General features: G+C 43.0%; 1 protein-coding gene across 1 annotated transcript in view; it reads right to left on the bottom strand.

Moving 5' to 3' along the window:
• Positions 1 to 1,627: 1,627 nt before the first annotated feature.
• Positions 1,628 to 21,465, bottom strand: part of LOC139229616 (zinc-binding protein A33-like) — a 25,314-nt gene continuing 5,476 nt past the window's right edge. Inside the window, exons 4-6 of the mRNA XM_070861128.1 lie at positions 20,529 to 20,551; positions 20,325 to 20,440; positions 1,628 to 2,256 (exon numbers count right to left, since the gene is read on the bottom strand). Coding sequence (XP_070717229.1) covers positions 1,706 to 2,256; positions 20,325 to 20,440; positions 20,529 to 20,551 — 690 coding nt within the window. The 3' untranslated portion in view covers positions 1,628 to 1,705. The remainder of the gene's footprint in view (positions 2,257 to 20,324; positions 20,441 to 20,528; positions 20,552 to 21,465) is intronic.

Genomic DNA, 21,465 nt, shown 5'->3' with positions numbered 1-21,465 from the left:
ACTTTAAATCTATGCCCCCTGGTTGTTGACCCTCTTCTAATGGAAATAGGTCCTTCCTATCCACTCTTTCTAAGCCCTTCATAATTTTATGCACCTTAATAAGGTTTCCCCTCAGCCTCCTCTGTTCCAAAGAAAACAACTCCAGCCTATCCAATCTCTTATTCATAGCGAAAATTCTACAGTCCAGGTAACAGCCTCGTATATCTCCTCTGTACCCTCTCTAATGCAATCACATATTTCCTGTAATTTGGTGACTAGAGTGCATGGAGCACTCTTGCTTAGGCAGAGTGAATGTGGTTTTATGAAAGGGAAATCATGTTTGACAAATTTATTAGAGTGTTTGAGGATGTAACTAGCAGGGTAGATAAAGAGGAACCAGGGAATGTAGTATTGAAAAGGCACTCAATACGTTGGCGCATAAAAGGTTATTACACAAGATAAGGGCTTATGGGGTTCGGGGTAACATAGCAGCATGGATAGAGAATTGGTTAACAGACAGAAAACAGAGAGCAGGGATAAACAGGTCTATTTCAAGTTGGCAGGCTGCAACTAGTGGGGTGCCACAAAGATCAATGCAGGCGCCTCAGCCAGTTGCAATCTATATGAATGACCTAGATGAAGGGACCGAGTATAATGTATCCAAGTTTGCTGATCATGCAAGGCTATGTGGGAGGTAATTTGTGAGGAGGATAAAAGAAAAAGTCTGCAAAGGGATATAAACTGGTTAAGTGAGTGGATAATAAGGTGGCAGATGGAGTATAATACAGGGAAATATGAGGTTATTCATTTTGGTTGGAAGAATAGAAAAACAGCCCCATTTGTTTAATGGTGAGAAACTTTTAAATGTTGGTGTTGAGAGAGATTTGGGTGTCTCCGTGCTAGAAACACAGAAAGCTAGTATGCAGGTACAGCAAGCAATAAGGCAAATGGTCTGTTGGCCTTTATTGCAAGGGGCTTGGAGTATAATTCTTGCTACAATTGTCCATTGCCTTGGTAAGACCACATGTGGAGTACTGTGCACAGTTTTGGTCTCCTTAATTAAGGAAGGATATTCTTGCTTTGGAGGCGATGCAATAAAGATTCACTACATTGATTCCTGGGAGGAGAGGGCTGTCCTATGATGAGCGATAGTACAGATTGGTATTATACTCTTTGGAGTTCAGAAGAATGAGTGAGGATCTCATTAAAACATACACTATTCTGTAGTGGATTGACAGGATGGATGCTGAGAAATTGGTTTCCCTGCCTGGGATGGCTAGAACTAGGGGGCATCGTCTCAGGATAATGGGTAAGGATTTTATTTCAATTAAAAGATTGTGAATGTTTAGAATTCTCTGGCCCCGAGGGCTGTGAATGCTGAGTCTTTTATTATATTCAAGACTGAGATCGATAGATTTTTGGACTCTACGGAAATCAAGGGTTATGGAGATCGGGCAATAAAGTGGAGTTGAGGTCAATGATCAGCCATGACCTTATTGGGCTACTCCTGCTCATATTTCTTATGTTCTTATCTTCTATTCCAGTACAGGTTGGGCGCAGGTGATGCGTTGCAGGGTGAGGGTGGGCAAGTTACTCAGTGACCCGGCCCTGCTGGGGTTACAGTCAAACATTGATTACAAGCTGCATGAAAATTTGCAAATATTTATTTCACAAAAAAACCTGAAAGGAAATTGAATCAGAAACTGAAATTGGAGCGAAAATAATGTTAGTGACCTTTAATCCCGCAGACTTTCAGTGGTCCAATGTTTTTGCCGTCGCTATTCCATCCCGGATTGAAGATAGGAAAAATTTTGCCAGTGAAAGTGTGGGTGAAAGTGTAGAGATGGTGCATGTTGCCCGCATTGTAAATTGACACCTGTCCACCATTATAGTCGAAGTATACCCCAATCTTCCGGGGCTTCACACTCGGGCTGAGAGGGGTCTCTGAGGGGGAGGTAAAGGCAAGATAGCCTCTGCTGGGGAGTAACCCCACAATCCAGTATCCGACCTCGGGTCTCAGGTCGAGATCCCCTTTCCTCTTGGCAGACTGTCGAGTCACTCCCACACCCCACTCAGTCTTGTCTCCCAGCTCCACCTCCCAGTAGTGTCTACCTGATGTGAATCCCTCAGATCCCAGAACAAAAGCCCAGGAATCAAATCTCTGCAGGGTGTCAGGGAGCGGTTGCCGTTTGTTTCCGAGTCTGACACTGGTCCGGTCCTCAGAAACAATGAGCCAGGGATTCACTGTGTTCGGATCCAGAGTCAGAGAGGCTGGAACTGAGAGAAATTTAAGATAACACAGTCAGTGATTTCATTTCTTGCTGTGATTTAAACATATTCTTTGTGAATTTCCTTTTTAATCACTCCGCCCTGCTACATGTCTACCATCATACTGTTTAATGTCGTTTCCCAATCTACCTGAGCCAACTCATCCCTCGTTCCTACCTAGTTTGCTTTGTTTAAACATAAGACCCGAGATCCGGATTGAAATAAATCACTTTAAAACATACTATCAAATTTAGAACTGAGGTGAGAAGAAACTTCTTCAGTCAGAGGGTGATAAATCTTTGGAATTCTCAGCCTCAGAGGGCTGTGGACGCTTAGTCGCTGAGTATATTCAAGACAGAGATCAATAGATTTTTGGAAATTAAGAGAATCAAGGGGTATGGGGACAGTGCAGGAAAGTGGAGTTGAGGTAGAAGATCAGCCATTATCTTATTGAATGGCGGAGCAGGTTCGATGGGCGAAATGACCTATTCCTGCTCCAATTTCTTATGTTATTATGTTCTTATTTAAATGGTAGAGAATTCCTAAGATTCACAACACTCTGAGTGAAGATATTTCTACTCTTCTCAGTCCAAAATGGCCGACCCCTTAATCTGAGACTGTGAGCCCTGGTTCTAGACTTCCCAGCCAGAGGAAACATCCTCCCTGCATCTACCCTTTCAAGCCCTGTAAGAATGTTATATGGGAGATCGAGGAGGTGGCGCGGTGAGTCGTCGAGGAGGCCTATAAAAGGCCCAACAGTTGGGGAGCAGTCAGCAAGAGATCGAGGAGGCAGCACGGTGAGTCGTCGAGGAGGCCTATAAAAGGCCCAACAGTTGGGGAGCAGCCAGCGGAACGTTGAGGAGGCAGTGCAGTGTGTCGGGAGGCCAGCCGGTGCAGCTGCTGGGAGAGAAAGCAATAAAGAAGTAGAAAGAAATCGAAAGGTAACATCACAGCCAAGGGGGTAAGTGATTGGCTGGTGATTGGTGAGTCATTTTCCTTCTTTTTCTTTTCCTTTATCAGTAGGTAATCTTTATCATTGTTGCCCAATTAAGCGAACCTAAGGGTTAAGTCATGGCAGGAGAGCTCGGACACGTGTCATGCTCTTCCTGTGATATGTGGGAACTCAGGGAAGCTTCCAGTGTCCCTGACGACGACAGCTTGAAGGACCTCATCCTGTTTTTTACCTGTATCGTTGGTACCTATATGCACCACGACAACTGGCTGTTCACCCTCCCAATCCAAAATGTCCTACACCCACTCCGAGATATCCTTGACCCTTGCACCAGGGAGGCAACATAACCATCCTGGATTTCTGGGGGAAGTGGGACCTGTACAAACTGGATGGTCTGCACCTGGGCAGTTCCTGAACAAATGTCCTAGGGGCAGTGTTTACAAATGCTGCTGGGGAGGGGTTAAACTAATATGGCAGGGGGATGGGAACCTATGAAGGGAGACAGAGGGAAGTGGAAGGGGGCAGAAGCAAAAGATACAAAGAAGTAAAGTAAAAGTGGAGGGCAGAGAAACACAAGGCAAAAATCAAAAAGGGCCATAATACAGCAAAATTCTAAAGGGGCAAAGTGTGTTAAAAAGACAAGCCTGAAGGCTCTGTGCCTCAATGCGAGGAGGATTCGGAATAAGGTGGACGAATTAACTACGCAGGCAGCTATTAACGAATATGATATAATTAGCATCACGGAGACATGGCTCCAGGGTGACCAAGGCTGGGAACTCAACATCCAGGGGTATTCAACATTCAGGAAGGATAGAAGAAAGGAAAACGAGGTGGGGTAGCGTTGCTTGTTACAGAGGAAATTAATGCAATAGTAAGGAAGGACATTAGCTTGGATGATGTGGAATCGGTATGGGTGGAGATGCAAAATACCAAAGGGTAGAAAACGCTAGTAGGAGTTCTGCACAGACTACTAAACAGTAGTCGTGAGGTTGGGGACAGCATCCAATAAGAAATTAGGGATGCGTGCAATAAAGGCACTGCAGTTAACATGGGCGACTTTAATCTACATATAGATTCGGCTAACCAAACTGATAGCAATACGGTGGAAGAGGATTCGCTGGAGTGTATTAGGGCTGGTTTTCTAGACCAATATGTCAAGGAACCAACTAGAGGGCTGGCCATCCCAGACTGGGTGATGTGTAATTAGAAAGGACTAATTAGAATTTTTGTTGGGAGAGGCCCCTTGAGGGAAAGTGACCATAATATGGTAGAATGCTTTATTAAGATGGAGAGTGACACAGTTAATTCAGAGACTAGGGTTCTGAACTTAAGGAAAGTTAACTTCTATGGTATGAGATGTGAATTGACTAGAATAGACTGGCGAATGATACTTAAAAGTTGAACGGTGGATAGGCAATGGCAAACATTTAAAGATCACATGGATGAACTTCAACAATTGTACATCCCTGTCTGGAATAAAAATAAAACAGGGAAGGTGGCTCAACCGTGGCTAACAAGAGAAATTAAGCATAGTGTTAAATCCAAGGAAGAGGCATATAAATTGGCCAGAAAAAGCAGCAAACCTGAGGACTGGGAGATATTTTGAATTCAGCAGAGAAGGACAAAGGATTTAATTAGGAATGGTAAATTAGAATATGAGAGGAAGCTTGCTGGGAACATAAAAACTGACTGCAAAAGCTTCGATAGATATATGAAGAGAAAAAGATTAGTGAAGACAAACATAGGTCCCTTGCAGTCAGAATCATTTGAATTTATAATGAGCAACAAAGAAATGGCAGACTAGTTGAACAAATACTTTGGTCAATCTTCACGAAGGAAGACACAAATAACCTTCCGGAAATACTAGGGGACCGAGGATCTAGTGAGAAGGAGGAACTGGAGGAAATCTTTAATGGTCGGGAAATTCTGTTTGGGAAATTGATGAGATTAAAGGCTGGTAAATCCCTGGGGCCTGATAGTCTGCATCCTAGAGTACTTAAGGAAGTGGCCCGACAAATAGTAGATGCATTGGTGATCATTTTCCAACAGTCTGTCGACTCTGGATCAGTTCCTATGGACTGGAGGGTAGCTAATGTAACACCACTTTTTAAAAAAGGGAGAGAGAAAACGGGTAATTATAGATCTGTTAGCCTGATATCAATAGTGGGGAAAATGTTGAAATCAATTATTAAAAATGAAATAGCAGCGCATTTGGAAAGCAGCGACAGGATCGCTCCAAGTCAGCATGGATTTATGAAAGATAAATCAAGCTTGACATATCATCTAGAATTTTCTGAGGATGTAACTACTGATGGACAAGGGAGAACCAGTGGACGTGGTGTATTTGGAATTTCCAAAGGCTTTTGACAAGGTCCCACATGAGAGATTGTTGTGCAAAATTAAAGCATATGGTATTGGGGGTAATGTACTGACATGGATAGAGAATTGGTTGGCAGACAGGAAGCAGAGAGTCGGGATAAACGGGTCCTTTTCAGAATGGCAGGCAGTGAATAGTGGGCTGCCGCAGGTCTCAGTGCTGGGACCCCAGCTATTTACAATATATATCAACAGTTTAGATGAAGGAATTGATTATAATATCTCCAAGTTTGCAGATGACACTTAGCTGGGTGACGGTGTGAGCTGTGAGGAGGATGCTAGGAGGTTGCAGGGTGACTTGGACAAATTAGGTGTGTGGGCAAATGCATGGCAGATAGAGTACAACGTGCATAAATGTGAGGTTCTCCACTTTGGTGGCAAAAACATGAAGGCAGAATATTATCTGAATGGTGGCAGATTAGGAAAAGTGAAGGTGCAATGAGCCTTGGGTGTCATGGTACATCAGTCATTGAAAGTTGGCATGCAGGTACAGCAGGCGGTGAAGAAGGCAAATGGTATGTTGGCCTTCATAGCTAGGGGATTTGAGTATAGGAGCAGGGAGGTCTTTCTGCGGTTGTACAGGGCCTTGGTGAGGCCTCACCTGGAATATTGTGTTCAGTTTTGTTCTCCTAATCTGAGGAAGGACGTTCTTGCTATTGAGGGAGTGCAGTGAAGTTTCACCAGACCGATTCCTGGGATGGCTGGACTGACATATGAGGAGAGACTTGATCAACTGGGCCTTTATACATTGGACTTTAGAAGGATGAGAGGGGATATCAGAGAAACATATAAAATTCTGATGGGACTGGACAGGCTAAATGCAGGAAGAACGTTCCCGATGTTGGGGAAGTCCAGAACCAGGGGACACAGACTAAGGATAAGGGGTAAGCCATTTAGGACTGAGATGAGGAGAAACTACTTCACTCAGAGAGTTATTAACCTGTGGAATTCCCTACCGCAGAGAGTTGTTGATGCCCGTTCATTGGATATATTCAAGAGGGTGTTAGATATGGCCCTTACGGCTAAAGGGCTTAAGGGGTACGGAGAGAAATCAGGAAAGGGTACTGAGGTGAATGAACACCCATGATCTTATTAAATGGTGGTGCAGGCTCGAAGGGCCGAATAGCCTACTCCTGCACATATTTTCTATGTTTCTATGTTTCAATTAGATCATCTCTCATTCTTCTAAACTCAAGAGAATATAGGCCTAGTGTACTCAATCTCTCCTGATAGGACAAAATCCCATCTCAGGAATCGGTCTAGTGAAGCCTCATTGCACTCCCTCTATAGAAAGTATATCCTTCCTTCGGTAATGTGCCAAAAACTGTACGCAATGCTCCAGGTGTGGTCTCACTAGGGCCCTATATAATTGCATTAGGACGTCTTTAGTCCCATACTTAATCCATAAATAATAAAGACAAACATACCATTTGCTTTTCTAATTGCTTGCTGTACCTGCAGGTTAACTTTCAGTGATTCGTGTACAAGGACATCCAGATCCCTCTGAACACCAGCTCTTCCCAATCTTTCACCATTTAAAAAAATACTCTGCTTTTCTATTTTGCCCATCAAACTGGATAACATCACATTTCTTCATGTTATATTTTATTCACCATGTTCTTGCCCACTCATTTAGCCTTGAAGCCTCGTTGCATCTTCTTCATAACATATATTCCCATCTAACCTTGTGTCTTCAGTAAACTTGAATATATTACATTTGGTCCGCTCAACCAAATCATTGATATAGTTTGTGAATAGCTGGGCCCAAGCACCGATCCTTGCGGTACCCCACTAGTTACAGCCTGCCAACCTTAAAATGACCCTTTTATTTCAACTCTCTGTTTTCTGTCCGTTTACCAATCCTCAATCCATTTTACCCCCAATCCCATGAGCCCTAATTTTGTATATTAACCTCTTGTTGGCACCTTATCGAATGCCTTCTGAAAATCCAAATGCACCATATCCACGGGTTCCCCCTTACCTACTCTGATAGTTACAATCTCAAAACAATCTAACACATTTGTCAAAAGATTTCCCTTACATAAATTCCTGTTGACTCTGCCCAATCCTATTATTTTTTTCTAAGTTCCCTTAATAATAGTTTCCAGCATTTTCCCTACTAGTGATGACAGGCTAACTGGTCTGTAGTTCCCCGTTTTCTCTCTCCCTCCTTTCTGAAATAGCTACCTTATAATCTGCGGAAACCGTTCTAGAATCTATGGAATTTTGGAAGCTGACATCGATTATCTCTATAGCAGCCTCTTTCTCAACAATCGTCTGTTGGCCGTCAGGTCCAGAGGATTTATTGTCTTTCAGTTCCATTCATTTCTGCAGAGTAGTTTTTTTTTATCAGTCCCTCATTCTCGCTAGACTCTTGGTTCTCTACTATTTCCGGGAAGGTTTTTGCATCTTCTTCTGTGAAGACAGACACAAAGTATTTGTTTATTTTCTCTGCCATTTTCATGTTATATATTTTCCAACCTCAGCCATTCAGGAATTTGCATTTACTTTTGCTAATGTTTCCATTTTTACATATCTTTAGATGCTTTTACAATCTGTTTTATGTCTCTCGCTAGTTTACTCTCATATCTATTTTCCCTTTTGTTATCAGATTCTTGGTCCTCCTTTCCTGAATTCTAACGTTCTTCCAATCTTCAGGCTTACTACACTTTTTGCAACATTATAAGCCTCTTCCTTTGATTTAATAATATCTTTAACTTCTCTTGATAGCCACAGTTGGACCATTTTCAATTTTAGATTTTTGTGCCTTAAAGGAACATATGTTTGTTGTAAATTATGTATTAATTATTTAAATGCTAGCCATTTCTTGTCTGCCATCATGCCTTTTAATATAGTTTCACAATCTACCTTAGCCAACTCATCCTTCATATCTAGACAGTTTGCCTTGGTTAGATTTAAGAACCTCATTTTGGATTGAACTAAAACACTTTCAAACTCAGTATAAAATGTTGTCATATGTTCATTAATCGCTAAAGGCCATTTAATTACAAGGTTATTAATTAATCCTTTCTCATTGCACAATACTAGATCTAAAATAATCTGTTCCCAAGTTGGTTCCTCAACATACTGATCTAGAAAACTGTCTTGTGTACATTCCATCAATTCGTCCTCCATGCTATTGCTGCAGATTTGGTTTCCCCAGTCTATATCTAGGGTAAAGTCCCCATAGATTACTGTATTACCCTTGTTACATGTATCTCTAATTTCCTGATTTCTATTCTGCCCTAAATTAAAGCTACTGTTTGGGGGCTTACATATAGCTCCCAACAATGTTTTCTGCTCTTCATTAGCTCCACACAAACTGATTCTACTTGTTGATTTTCTGAGATAAGATCCTTTCTCTCTACTGTCTTAACTCCATCCTTTATCAGTGCTACCCCTCCTCTTTTTCCATTCTACATATATTTTCTAAAATTTAAGTGGCCTGGAATATATAGTTTCCAACTATTCACTTTGCAACCATGTATTCGTGATGGCTGTTAGATCAAACCTATTCATTTCTATCTGTGCTATTAATTCTTCTATTTTGTTGTGAATGATTCGCGCATTCAGATAGGAACATAGAAACTTGGAAAGTAGGACCAGTAGTAGGCCATTCGGCCCTTAGATTCTGCAACGCCATTTAATATGATCATGGCTGATCCCCTACCTCAACACCATATTCTCGCTTTCTCCCCATACCCCTTGATGCCTTTTGGTTTTAGAAACCTATCTATCTCCCTCTTAAATATATTCAGTGACTGGGCCTCCACAGCCTTCTGTGGTAGAGAAATCCACAGGTTCACCTCCCTCTGAGTAAAAAATTTCTCCTCATCAGCTGTCCTAAATTTCCTACCCCGTATCTTGAGACTGTGACCCCTTGTTCTACACTTCCCAGCCCCGGGGAAACATGCTCCCTGCATCCATTCTATTCAACACAGTCAGAAATGTACATGTTTCAATGAGATCCCCTCTCATTCTTCTAAACACTAGTGAATACAGGCCTAGTCGATCCAATCTCTCTTATACGGCCATCGCAAATATACTGCCTTTAGCTTTCGGTTATTTCTATTCTCCCTGATGTCATCTGAGTCATTCTTTCTATTGCTTCCTGTCTCAATCTGCTTATTTTTACCCAAGACGCCACTCTATGCTAGAGCCTTGATATTTCGCTTGCTGCTTATAACTTTACTCTTTCCTGCATCCTGCCACACCCCCACCAACCCCCCCCCCCTCCCCACACCCCCACCCCATACCACCACCCCTCTTCATTAGTTTCAAGTCCTGTTCACTGCCCTAGTTATTCGGTTCGCCAGGAACCTGGTCACAGCCTGGTTTTATTGTCTCCATCCAAATGGAACAGCTCCCTCTTTCTCAGTACTGATCCCTGCTTCCCACACTACTCTTTGAGCCACACCTTTAAACCTCCACTCATTTTGTCCCTATACAAATGTTCATGTGGCTCAGGTAATTATTACCTTTGGAGTTTTGCTTTTTAATTTGGATCCTAGCTCATCAAACACCCTCAGAAGAAAGTAATTACTAGTTCTGCATATGTTGTTGTGGACCAGGACAACTGGATACTCCCCCTCCGATGCTTGACCAGCCGAATTGAATTTTTTTAAGAACTAACAGAAAGAGTAGACAAGGGTGACGCAGTAGATGTACTATATTTTGATTTTCGAAACATCTTATATAAGTTACCGCAAAGTAGAATTGCGACTAAGGTCAGAACATGTAGAATCAGGGGACAAGTAGCAGAATGGACACAAGCTTGCTACAAAACAGAAAACAGAGACAAATAGTTACGGTGGCTACTCAGACTGGCGAATGGTGGGAAGTGGTGTTCCATGAGGATCGATGCTGGGACAACTGTTGTTCAACTTTTACATAAACAACGTGGACTTTTTAATAATATGTACAATTGTGGAAGGCAATAATGTTGGGAGGGACAGGGATGGAGCTATAGTAAATAAACAGCAGGACTGCAACAAAATACAGCAAGATATTAATAAATTTGCAGGACCGATGTTTAATTGGCAAATTGACTGTGAGAGCGGAGGAGCAAAAGCATGTCATAAAGAGCGCAGTCAGTGAGCAGCGCACCAAACCGGGATCCGGGGCACAGAGAAGAAAAATGTGTTTTCTTTTCAATCCTGGAGTGTCATCACAGGATAGCTGGTAACTGATTGGTTCGTTTTTGCTCTTCAAGTTACGGGCCGAGATTAAATAGCTGATTAGAGATAAAGCAGTAGCTTGGAGATTAGGAACTGAAAATTCTACATAAAATTAGTAATTTTAATAATATATTATATTAATAACTTGAATTAGGTACATCATAGTCTTAAGTTTCTGTAAAGTTAGTTAATAGTTGTATAAATAAAGACATGGCAGAGCTGCTCAGTCCCACATCCTGTGCAATATGGGCTATCCAAGTCACTTCCCGTATCCTGGACAACCAGGTGCAGGAAGTGTCATCAGTTGGAGGAGCTCGAGCTCCAGGTTTCTGAGCTTCAGTGGCAGTTGGTGTCACTGCGGTGCATCTGTGAGGCTGAGAGCTTTGTGGATAGCATGTTTCAGGAGTTGTTTACCCACAGCTAAGGTATGTGCAGACAGAGAAAGAATGGGTGACCGCCAGAAGAAGAGGACCAGGCATGTAGTGCAAGAGTCCCCTGAGTGCATCTCGCTCTCCAACCAGGATTTTGTGCTGAGTACAGGTGAGGACGATGGTTCCTCTGGGGACTACAGCCAGAGCCAGGTCCATGGCAACAAGTTTAGCTCAGCTGCACAGGAGGTGAGGAGTAAGCTGGGGAACGCAATAGCCACAGGGAAATCGATAGTTAGGAGAGCAGACAGGTGTTTCTGCAGTGGCAGATGTGACTCTAGGAATGTATTTTGCCTCCCTGATGTCTGGGTTAAGGATATCACTGAGCAGCTTCTGAGGGGAGGGGGGGGGGTGGGGTGAAAAGTCAGAGGCCTTGGTCCATATTGGAACAAATGACATAGATAGAAAGAGGGATGGGGTCCTGCAAGCAGATTCTCAGCAGCTAGGAGAGAACTTAAACAGCAGAACCTTAAAGGTAGTAACTTCTAGATTGCTACCAGTGCCATGCGCATGAGTATAGAAATTGGAGGATAGAGAAGATGAATTCGTGGCTGGAGAGATGATGAAGGCGGGGGGTGGGGGGGGGGGGGGGGGAAGAAGCTTCAGATTCCTGAGGCATTGGCACTTGCTCTGGGGAGCTGAGATCTGCATAGGTCAGACGAGCTGCACCTCAACAGAGCCAGTACCAATCTCCTCGATGGCAGGTTTGCTAGTGCTGCTGGAGGGGGTTTAAACTAAGTTTGCTGGGGGATGGGCATGAGGATGTAGCATTAAAAAGAGCCAACGAGCCCAAAGGATTGGGAGAGACAGATAGCATTAATGTTAGAAATGGTAAAGTATTGCATGTGGTCAGAGTAAGAGAGAACACAGGATGGTCTGATACGTTTACTTACATGCACCGTAAACCTATGTAGCATAGTAAACAAGATTAATGAGCTGCAGGTGCAAATAACCAGCTGGGAATATGATGCTGTGGCAATAACGGAGACCTGGTATTAAATATTCCTGGATATAAGATGTTCAGGATAGATATGGAAGGAAAGATAGGAGATAGTGTGGCAGTATTGATTCAAGAGAATGTTACAGTGCTGGAGAGAGAGGATGTCCTGTAGGGGTCAAGGACAGAATCTACGTGGCTAGATTTAATAAATGATAGACGTGCGATTACACGACTATAGACCACCAACTTGTGGGAAAAATACAGAGGAGTAATGTGGCAGGGAAACTAGAGAGAGGTGCAAGAACTATAGAAAAGTGATAATGGGGGATTTCAACTGTCCTAAAGAAAATGGGATCGTAACAGTGTAAAGGGCAGAGGAGAGGAGGAGGAGGGGGGAGAATTTCTGAAGTGTGTTCAGGGAACTTTCTTGATCAGTATGTTTCCGCCCAACGATGGAGGAGGCATTGCTGGATCTGGTTCTGGAATATGAGGTGGGTCAAGGGGAGCAAGTACCAGTAGGTGAACATTTGGTGAACAATAATCAAAGTATCATCAGGTTTAGATTCATTTTGGAAAAGGACAGGGAGCAACCAGGAGTAAAAATATTGAGTTGGAGGAAAGCCAATTTCAATGAGATGGGAACGGATCTGGCCCGGGTAAATTGGAATCAAAGATTGGCAGGCAAAACTGTAAGGAACATTAGATCGGATACAACCAAGGTGCATTCCCATCAGTGGTAAATGTAGAGCAACTAGGGGCAGGGCTCCTGGATGCTCCTGGATGCTACAGTTGTACGGGGCCTTGATGAGGCCACACCTTGAGTATTGTATACAGTTTTGGTCTCCTAACTTGAGGAAGGACATTCTTGCTATTGAGGGAGTGCAGCGAAGGTTCACCAGACTGATTCCCGGGATGGCGGGACTGACATCTCAAGAAAGACTGGATCAACTGGGCTTGTATTCACTGGAGTTCAGAAGAATGAGAGAGGCTCTCATAGAAACATTTACAATTCTGACGGGTTTAGACAGGTTAGATGCAGGAAGAATGTTCCCAATGTTGGGGAAGTCCAGAACCAGGGGTCACATTCTAAGGATAAGGGGTAAGCCATTTAGGACCGAGATGAAGAGAAACTTCTTCACCCAGAGAGTGGTGAACCTGTGGAATTCTCTAAATATATTCAAAAAGGAGTTAGCTGTAGTCCTTACTACTAGGGGGAATCAAGGGGTATGGCGAGAAAGCAGGAATGGTGAACTGAAGTTGCATGTTCAGCCATGAACTCATTGAATGGCGGTGCAGGCTCGAAGGGCCGAATGGCCTACTCCTGCACCTAGTTTATATGTTTCTACAAAGGAGATAAGACAGTAAGATGAAGCAGAAAATGAGCACGTATGACAGATGTCAGCTCGAGAATACATCTGAGATTCAGGCTAAATATAGAATGTTGAGAGGTGAAGTGAAAGAGAAAATAAGCGGGGCAAAACGATGGTATGGGAATAGAATGGCAGCTAACATAAAGTTAATCCAAAAGTCTTCTATAAGCATATAAATAGTAAACGGGTAGTAAGAGGATGGGTGGGGAAGATGTACTACCAAAAAGGAGACCTATGCATGGAGGCAGAGGATATGGCTGAGTACTTTGCATGTGCCATCACCAAGGAAGAAGATGCTGTCATAGACAGAGTATAGGAGGAGCTAGTGGAGTTACGGTATGGGATAAGAATTGATAAAGACGAAGTACTAGAAAGCTGGCTGTTCTAAAGTAAATAGGTCACCAGGACCAGATGGGATGCATCGTCGGCCATTGAGGGAAGTGAAGGAAGAAATCTCGGAAGTACTGGCCAGAATCTTCCAATCCTCATTGGAGACGGGCGTGGTGCCAGAGGACTGGAGAATTGCAAATGTTACACCCTTGTTAAAAAAAAAACATGTAAAGATAAACCCAACAACTACAAGCCAGTCAGTTTAACCTTGGTAGTGGAGAAGGTTTTAGAAATGATAATCAGGGACAAAATTAAAAATCACTTGGATCGGTGTGGATTAATTTAGGAAAGCCAACACAGATTTGTTAACGGCAAATCGTGCTTAACTAACTTGAGTTTTTTGATAAAGTAACAGAGAGTTTATCAGGGAAATGCGGTTGATGTGGTGTACATGGACTTCCAAAAGGCGTTTGATAATAGGCTTGACAGCAAAGTAGAAGCCCATGGAATAAAAGAGACAGTTGCACCGTGGATACTAAATTGGCTGAGTGACAGGAAACAGAGAGAAGTGATAAATGGCTGTTTTTTGGGCTTGAGGAAGATATCCAGTGGTCTTCCCCAGGGGCTGGTAGTGGGACCATTGCTTTACTTGAAATATATATTCATGACTCGGATGTGTGTGTACAGGGCACAATTTCAAATTGTGCAGATGATACAAAACTTGAAAGTATGGTGAACAGTGAGGATGATAGATTTCAAGATATAGACAGCATGATGAAATGGGTGGACACGTGGCAGATGAAATTTAATGGAGAAAGGTGTGAAGTGATACATTTTGGTAGAAAAAAATTAGGAGAGTAAATATTGTCTAAAGGGTACAATCCTAAAGCGGGTACATGAACAGAGAGACCTTGGCGTACATTTGCGCAAATCATTGAAGGTGGCTGGCCAGGTTGAGAAATCAATTAAAAAAGCATACGGGATACTGGGCTTCATAAATAGAGGCATAAATACAAAAGCAAGGAATATAAGTACGTAAGAAATAGGAGCAGGAGTAGGCTATACGGCCCTCCGAGCCTGCTCCGCCATTTTATATGATCTTGGCTGATCATGAACTCAGGTCCACTACCCTGCCCGCTTCCCATAACCCCATATTCCCTTATTGGTTAAGAAACTGTCTATCTCTGTCTTAAATTTATTCAATGTCCCAGCTTCCACAGGTCTCTGAGGCAGAGATATCCACAGATTTACAACCCTCTGAGAGAAGAAATTACTCGTCATCTCAGTTTTAAATGGGCAGCCCCTTATTCTAAGATTATGCCCTCTAGTTCTAGCCTCCCCCACCAGTGAAAACATTTTCTCTGCATCCACTGTGTCAAGGCCCCTCATAATCTTATACGTTTTGACAAGATCACCTCTCAATCTTCTGAACTCCAATGAGAAGGAGCCCAACCTACTCAACCTTTCCTCATAGGTTAACCCCCTCATCTCTGGAATGAACCTAGTGAACCTTTTCTGAACTGCCTCAAAGCAAGTATATCCTTTCATAAATATGGAAACCAAAACTGCACGCAGTATTCCAGGTGTGGCCTCACCAATGCCCTGTATAACTGTAGCAAGACTTCCCTGCTTTTATACTCCATCCCTTTTGCAATAAAGGCCAAGATTTTCTGTACCTGCATACTATCCTTTTGTGTTTCGTGCATGTTGGGGTAAAAGGAAGGCTTCTCTTTCTTGGGGCGGACTACCTGATATAGGAAATCGACACCTTGCCCTTCGCTCTCCGTATAATAACCACGGAATTAAACAAACGAAACATTAGGTTCAACCGGATTTATTTCGAGCAAATGCAAGGGAAGGTTCAATCGTGGAATCTTCAAAATACAAGAGGTTTCGAGTATAATTCATACAGGTTTTGGAGAGGAGCTACCCTCCTGCAAAATCACCGATAGGTCTATTGTTATCAGCGGAGTTACATTGATTTATAGATATTTATCAGACTGGCTGAGTGGTACATGCAATTGTCCATCTCACATCATATGTTAATTGCGTTGTTCCATGATTTGTACTTTGCCATAGTCGAAATGTCGCCTGAAGTAACTGTTCCAAAATACGACTTTCTTTTATCTTCCTCAGAGACTGCTAATCAAAATTGTAACTGCTGACCTTGGCTGTTTTGGTAAGTGTTACTAATGTTAACCATAATTGCGTTACAAGTGTGCTATAATTATATAAGCAAGTGTTACATACAGAGGCAATTATTCCGCAAACCCTCCTAATAATGATTAGTTGACTACCTTCAGCATTGTGTTGAGACCAACTATCTGTCTGCTCTTTGCCTGCTACAATTCTATATATCCCTTACAATGTACAAGTACCCCCACGTCCCGCTGTACTGCAGCACTTTGAAATCTTTCTTCATTTAAAAATAACTTGTTCTTTGATTTTTTTCAGCCAAAGTGCATGACCTCACACTTTCCAACATTATACTCCATCTGCTCAATTTTTGACCACTCACTTAGCCTGTCCGTTTGCAGATTTTCTGTTTCCTCCTAGAAATATAGAAACATAGAAAATAGGTGCAGGAGTAGGCCATTCGGCCCTTCGAGCCTGCACCACCATTCAATAAGATCATGGCTGATCATTGCCTCAGTACCCCTTTCCTGCTTTCTCTCCATACCCCTTTATCCCTTGAGCCGTAAGGGCCATATCTAACTCCCTCTTGAATATATCCAATGAACTGGCATCAACAACTTTCTGTGGTAGAGAATTCCACAGGTTAGCAACTCTCTGAGTGAAGAAGTTTCTCCTCATCTCAGTCCTAAATGGCGTACCCCTTATCCTAAGACTGTGTCCTCTGGCTCTGGACTTCCCCAACATCAGGAACATTCTTCCCGCATCTAACCTGTTCAGTCCTGGCAGAATCTTAAATGATTCTATGAGATCCCCTCTCATCCTTTTAAACTCCAGTGTATCAAGGCCCAGTTGATCCAGTCTCTCCTCATATGTCAGTCCAGCAATCCCGGAACCAGTCTGGTGAACATTCGCTGCACTCCCTCAATAGCAAGAACATCCTTCCTCAGATTAGGAGACCAAAACTGAACACAATATTCCAGGTGAGGCCTCACCAAGGCCCTGTACAACTGCAGTAAGAACTCCCTGCTCTTATACTCAAATGCCCTGGCTATGAAGGCCAACATACTATTTGCCTTCTTTACCACCTGCTGTACCTGCATGCCAACTTTCAATGACTGATGAACCAAGACACCCAGGTCTTGTTGCACTTCCACTTTTCCTAATCTGCCGCCATTCAGATAATATTCTGCCTTCGTGTTTTTGCCGCCAAATTGGATAGCCTCAAATGTATCCACATTATACTGCATCTGCCATGCATTTGCTCACTCACCTAACCTGTCCAAGTCACCCTACAGCCTCTTAGCCTCCTCCTCACAGCTCACACCGCCACCCAGTTTAATGTCATCTGCAAACTTGAAGATATTACACTCAATTCATTCATCTAAATAATTAATGTGTATTGTAAATAGCTGAGGTCCCAGCACTGAGCCCTGCGGCATTCCACGAGTCACTGCCTGCCATTCTGAAAAGGATCCGTTTATCCCGACTATCTGCTTCCTGTCTGCCAACCAATTCTCTATCCACGTCAGTACATCACCACCAATACCACGTGCTTTGATTTTGCACACCAATCTCTTGTGTGGGACCTTGTCAAAAGCTTGAAAGTCCAAATGCACCACATCCACTGGTGCTCCCTTGTCCACTCTGCGAGTTACATCCTCAAAAAATTCCAGAGGCTTTGTCAAGCATGATTTCCCTTTCATAAATCCATGCTGACTTGGACTGATCCTGTCACTGCTTTCCAAATGCGCTGCTATTTCATTTTTAATAATTGATTCCAACATTTTCCCCACTACTGATGTCAGGCTAACCGGTCTATAATTAACCATTTTCTCTCTCACTCCTTTTTTAAAAAATGATGTTACATTAGCTATCCTCCAGTCCATAGGAACTGATCCAGAGTCGATAGACTGTTGGAAAATGATCACCACTATTTCTATGGCCACTTTCTCAAGTACTCTGGGATGCAGACTATCAGGCCCCAGGGATTTATCGGCCTTCAATCCCATCAATTTCCCTAACACAATTTCCCGCCTAATAAGGATTTCCTTCAGTTCCTCCTTCTCACTAGACCCTCGGTCCCCTAATATTTCCGGAAGGTTATTTATGTCTTCCTTCGTGAAGACAGAACCAAAGTATTTGTTCAACTGGTCTGCCATTTCTTTGTTCCCCATCCTCACACATTGCTATTCATCCCATCGTTGTATCTTCAGCAAACTTGGCTACTCATTCCCTTCTTCCAAGTCGTTAATATAGATTGTAAATAGTTGGGGTGCCAGCACTGATCCCTGCGGCACCCCACTAGTTACCAATTGCCCACCCAAGAATGAACCATTTATCCAGACTCACTGTTTTCTGTTCGTTAGCCAATCCTCTAACCATGCGAATATATTACCCCCAACCGTGTGAACTTTTATCTTGTGCAGCAACATTTTATATGGCACCTTCTCAAATGCCTTCTGGAAGTCCAAATTCACCACATCCACTGCTTCCCCTTTATCCATCTGGTTTGTTACATCCTCAAAGAATTCCAGCAAATTTGTCAAACATGACTTCCCCTTCATAAATCCATGATGACTCTACCTGACCGAATTATCCTTTCCCAAATGTCCTGCTACTAATTATTTATGATGTTATGATGAAACTTTATAAAACACTAGTTCGGCCACAACTGGAGTATTGTGTCCAATTGTGGGCACCGTACTTTAGGAAGGATCTGAAGCCCTTAGAGTTGGTTCAGAAAAGGTTTAGGAGAATGTTTCCGAGGAAGAGGGATTTCAGTTGCGTGGATAGAATGGAGAAGATAGGGTTGTTCTCCTTGGAGCAGAGATTGAGAGGAGATTTGATAGAGGTGTTGAAAATCATGAGGGGTCTGGATAGAGTAGATCAAAGGAAACTATTACCATTGGCAGATGGGCCAATAACTCGAGGACACAGATTTAAGGTGATTGTGAAAAGAACCAAAAGTGACACAAGAATAAAAAATTACGCAGCGAGTGGCTATATTCTGAAATGCATTGCCTGAAAGTGTAGTGGAGGCAGACTCAATTACGAAATTAAAAGTGAGTTGGATAAGTACCTGAAAGAAAAATAATTGAAGTGCTACGCAGAAAGGGTGGGGAAGTGGGACTCGCTGAAGTGCTCTTGCAGAGAGCCGGCTAGGGCTTGATGGGCTGCTCGTCCTTCTTCTGTGCTGTAACCATTCTATGATATGAATATAGATCAGTGTGAGGTGGTGAATTTTGGTAGGAAGAATAAGGAGGTCACATACTCGTTGAAAATACGAATCTAAATGGGGCATAGATGCAAAGGGATCTGGGGTACTGAAATAAATACGGAATTAAAAGGCAAACTAATCACTGGGGTTCATCTCTAGAGGGATAGAGTAGAAAAGCAGGGAAGTCATCTTAAACGTGTATAGAATCTTGGTTAGACTTCACTTAAAGTATTGTAATCAGTTCTGGTTTTCATTTATAAAAAGGATATACAGGAATTGGAGGAGGTGCAAAATAGATTGACAAGAATGATAGTATGCAACAATGGGATGTTATAATTATCAGGAAAGATCGAACATGCTGGGGCATTTTTCTCCAGAAATGGGAAAGCTGAGTGGTGACCTGATAGAGGTCTTTATTATTATGATAGGGTATGACAGTGTAGATGAAAAGAGGAAGTTTCCACTTGTGTGGTGACCAAAACAAGGGTAGGAGGAGGCGCGTGTAGAGCATAAACACTGGCATGGACCTGTTGGGCCCAATGGCCTGTTTCGGTGCTGTAAATACTTGGTAAACATTAATTATCAGGCTGGGCTATTAAAACATAGTTAGTGAATCAAAGGGACAAACAGGATGACAGGAGGGCGGAACGGACCCCTTGAAGGAACAGCAGTGAGAGGGAGGGCGTATGATGGGATGGAGTGCCTCAAATGCGGGGGGGGCATAGATGGGAAAGTTGGGAGGGGTGTGGTGGGACTGAGCCACTTGGATGTGACCGTGGTGGTGGGGAGACGAGCCACTGAGCCAAGTTTCTGCCATGGGAAGGGGGAATCACAGATTCCATTATATCTTGAAACTGTTTTGTGACTATCAATCTGGCTATTGTTCTGAACCTGCAGTCACCCATCAGTCCGAAGGGTTACAACATTCAGAAATAACATACACTGCGTCTGTACAGCACCTGCACTCCTGGAGCTGACGTTGGATCAGAGGCAGTAAAGATAATTTCATAAACCAGTTTCAAACTCCTTGTGAGATTAATTCATGATTTATTTTGTTCCTATTTGTCTAAACACTGTATTTCATTATTTCGATGTGTTCACACAACGAGACTATTACAAATCTTAAATAGGGGGCGATGAAAACTCTTTACCTGGGCTGATGTTTTCTATCATTTCTTTCCACGCTGTGTACTGTAGGGGCCCTTTGAACATTCCCAGCGGCAGATTCTGGCCGTCCAATGAAAGGACATTTACCCGTTCACTGATTCTGAAAATATCAAACATTCAACTCTATATTTTTAGCAGTTTGTACTTTTAACAAGTTCAATAACGATTCAGCAGAGAGAACCTCATACCTTCTCTTCCAGGAAGCTGCCTCCTGAAATAAAACAGAAACACAGATCTGAGTTCACAGGCAGGGTCTGGGGTCAGACATTCAGAATTCAGCATCATACACGACAACATGACACCAAGTGTGAAACATTTCATCTGTGACTATTCACATCCTTGTTTACAAATCCCTCCATGGCCCTCGCCCCTCCCTATCTCTGCCATCTCTTCCAGCCTCACAACCCCCCGAAATGTCTGCACTCTAATTCTGCCCTCCTGAGCATCCCTGATTATAATCGCTCAACCATCGGTGGCCGTGCCTTCAGCTGTCTGGGTCCCAAGCTCTGGAACTCCCTCCCTAAATCTCTCGGCCCCCCTACCTCTCTTTCCTCCTTGAAGACGCTCCTTAGAACTTACTTCTTTGACCAAACTTTTGGTCAGCTGCCAGAATTTCTTCTCATGTAGGCATGGTGTCACATTTACTTGTTTTGTCTTATAACACTGCTGTGAAGCGCCTTGGGATGTTTTACTACGTTAAATGCGCTATATTACTAAACATTGTTGTTGTTTTTGTGCCAGTGGGAGGAACAGCCCAGAACAAAGAGTGACTGGACCGAGTTACTATTCGGATTCACACAGGGAAATATACTTGGTAAAGGAACACTGCCAGGTATTATTTCAGGGGATGCACAGAGCAAAACGAAGTCACATATTTTATACTGCTCCGTAAAAATGTATTGTTGCCATTAACAGTTTCTTGATTCATTCCTCAGGCGACAGTGCTGTGAACAACTGAATCGCGACAGCTGACATAGTCATGGCAAACTGCGGGCGAGGTGGCGATCGCCAAGCTTGAGATCATCATCGGCTGTCCCTCGAAATCGAGAAAGACTTGATTCCACTCTAAATGTGAGTTCTCAGGTGACTGTACAGTCCAATACGAGAACCATAGTCTCTGTCACA

This window comes from Pristiophorus japonicus, chromosome 19 (assembly GCF_044704955.1).
Source record: "Pristiophorus japonicus isolate sPriJap1 chromosome 19, sPriJap1.hap1, whole genome shotgun sequence".
NCBI classification, from domain to species: Eukaryota; Metazoa; Chordata; class Chondrichthyes; family Pristiophoridae; genus Pristiophorus; species Pristiophorus japonicus.
This window is presented reverse-complemented; position numbering and strand designations above follow the sequence as displayed.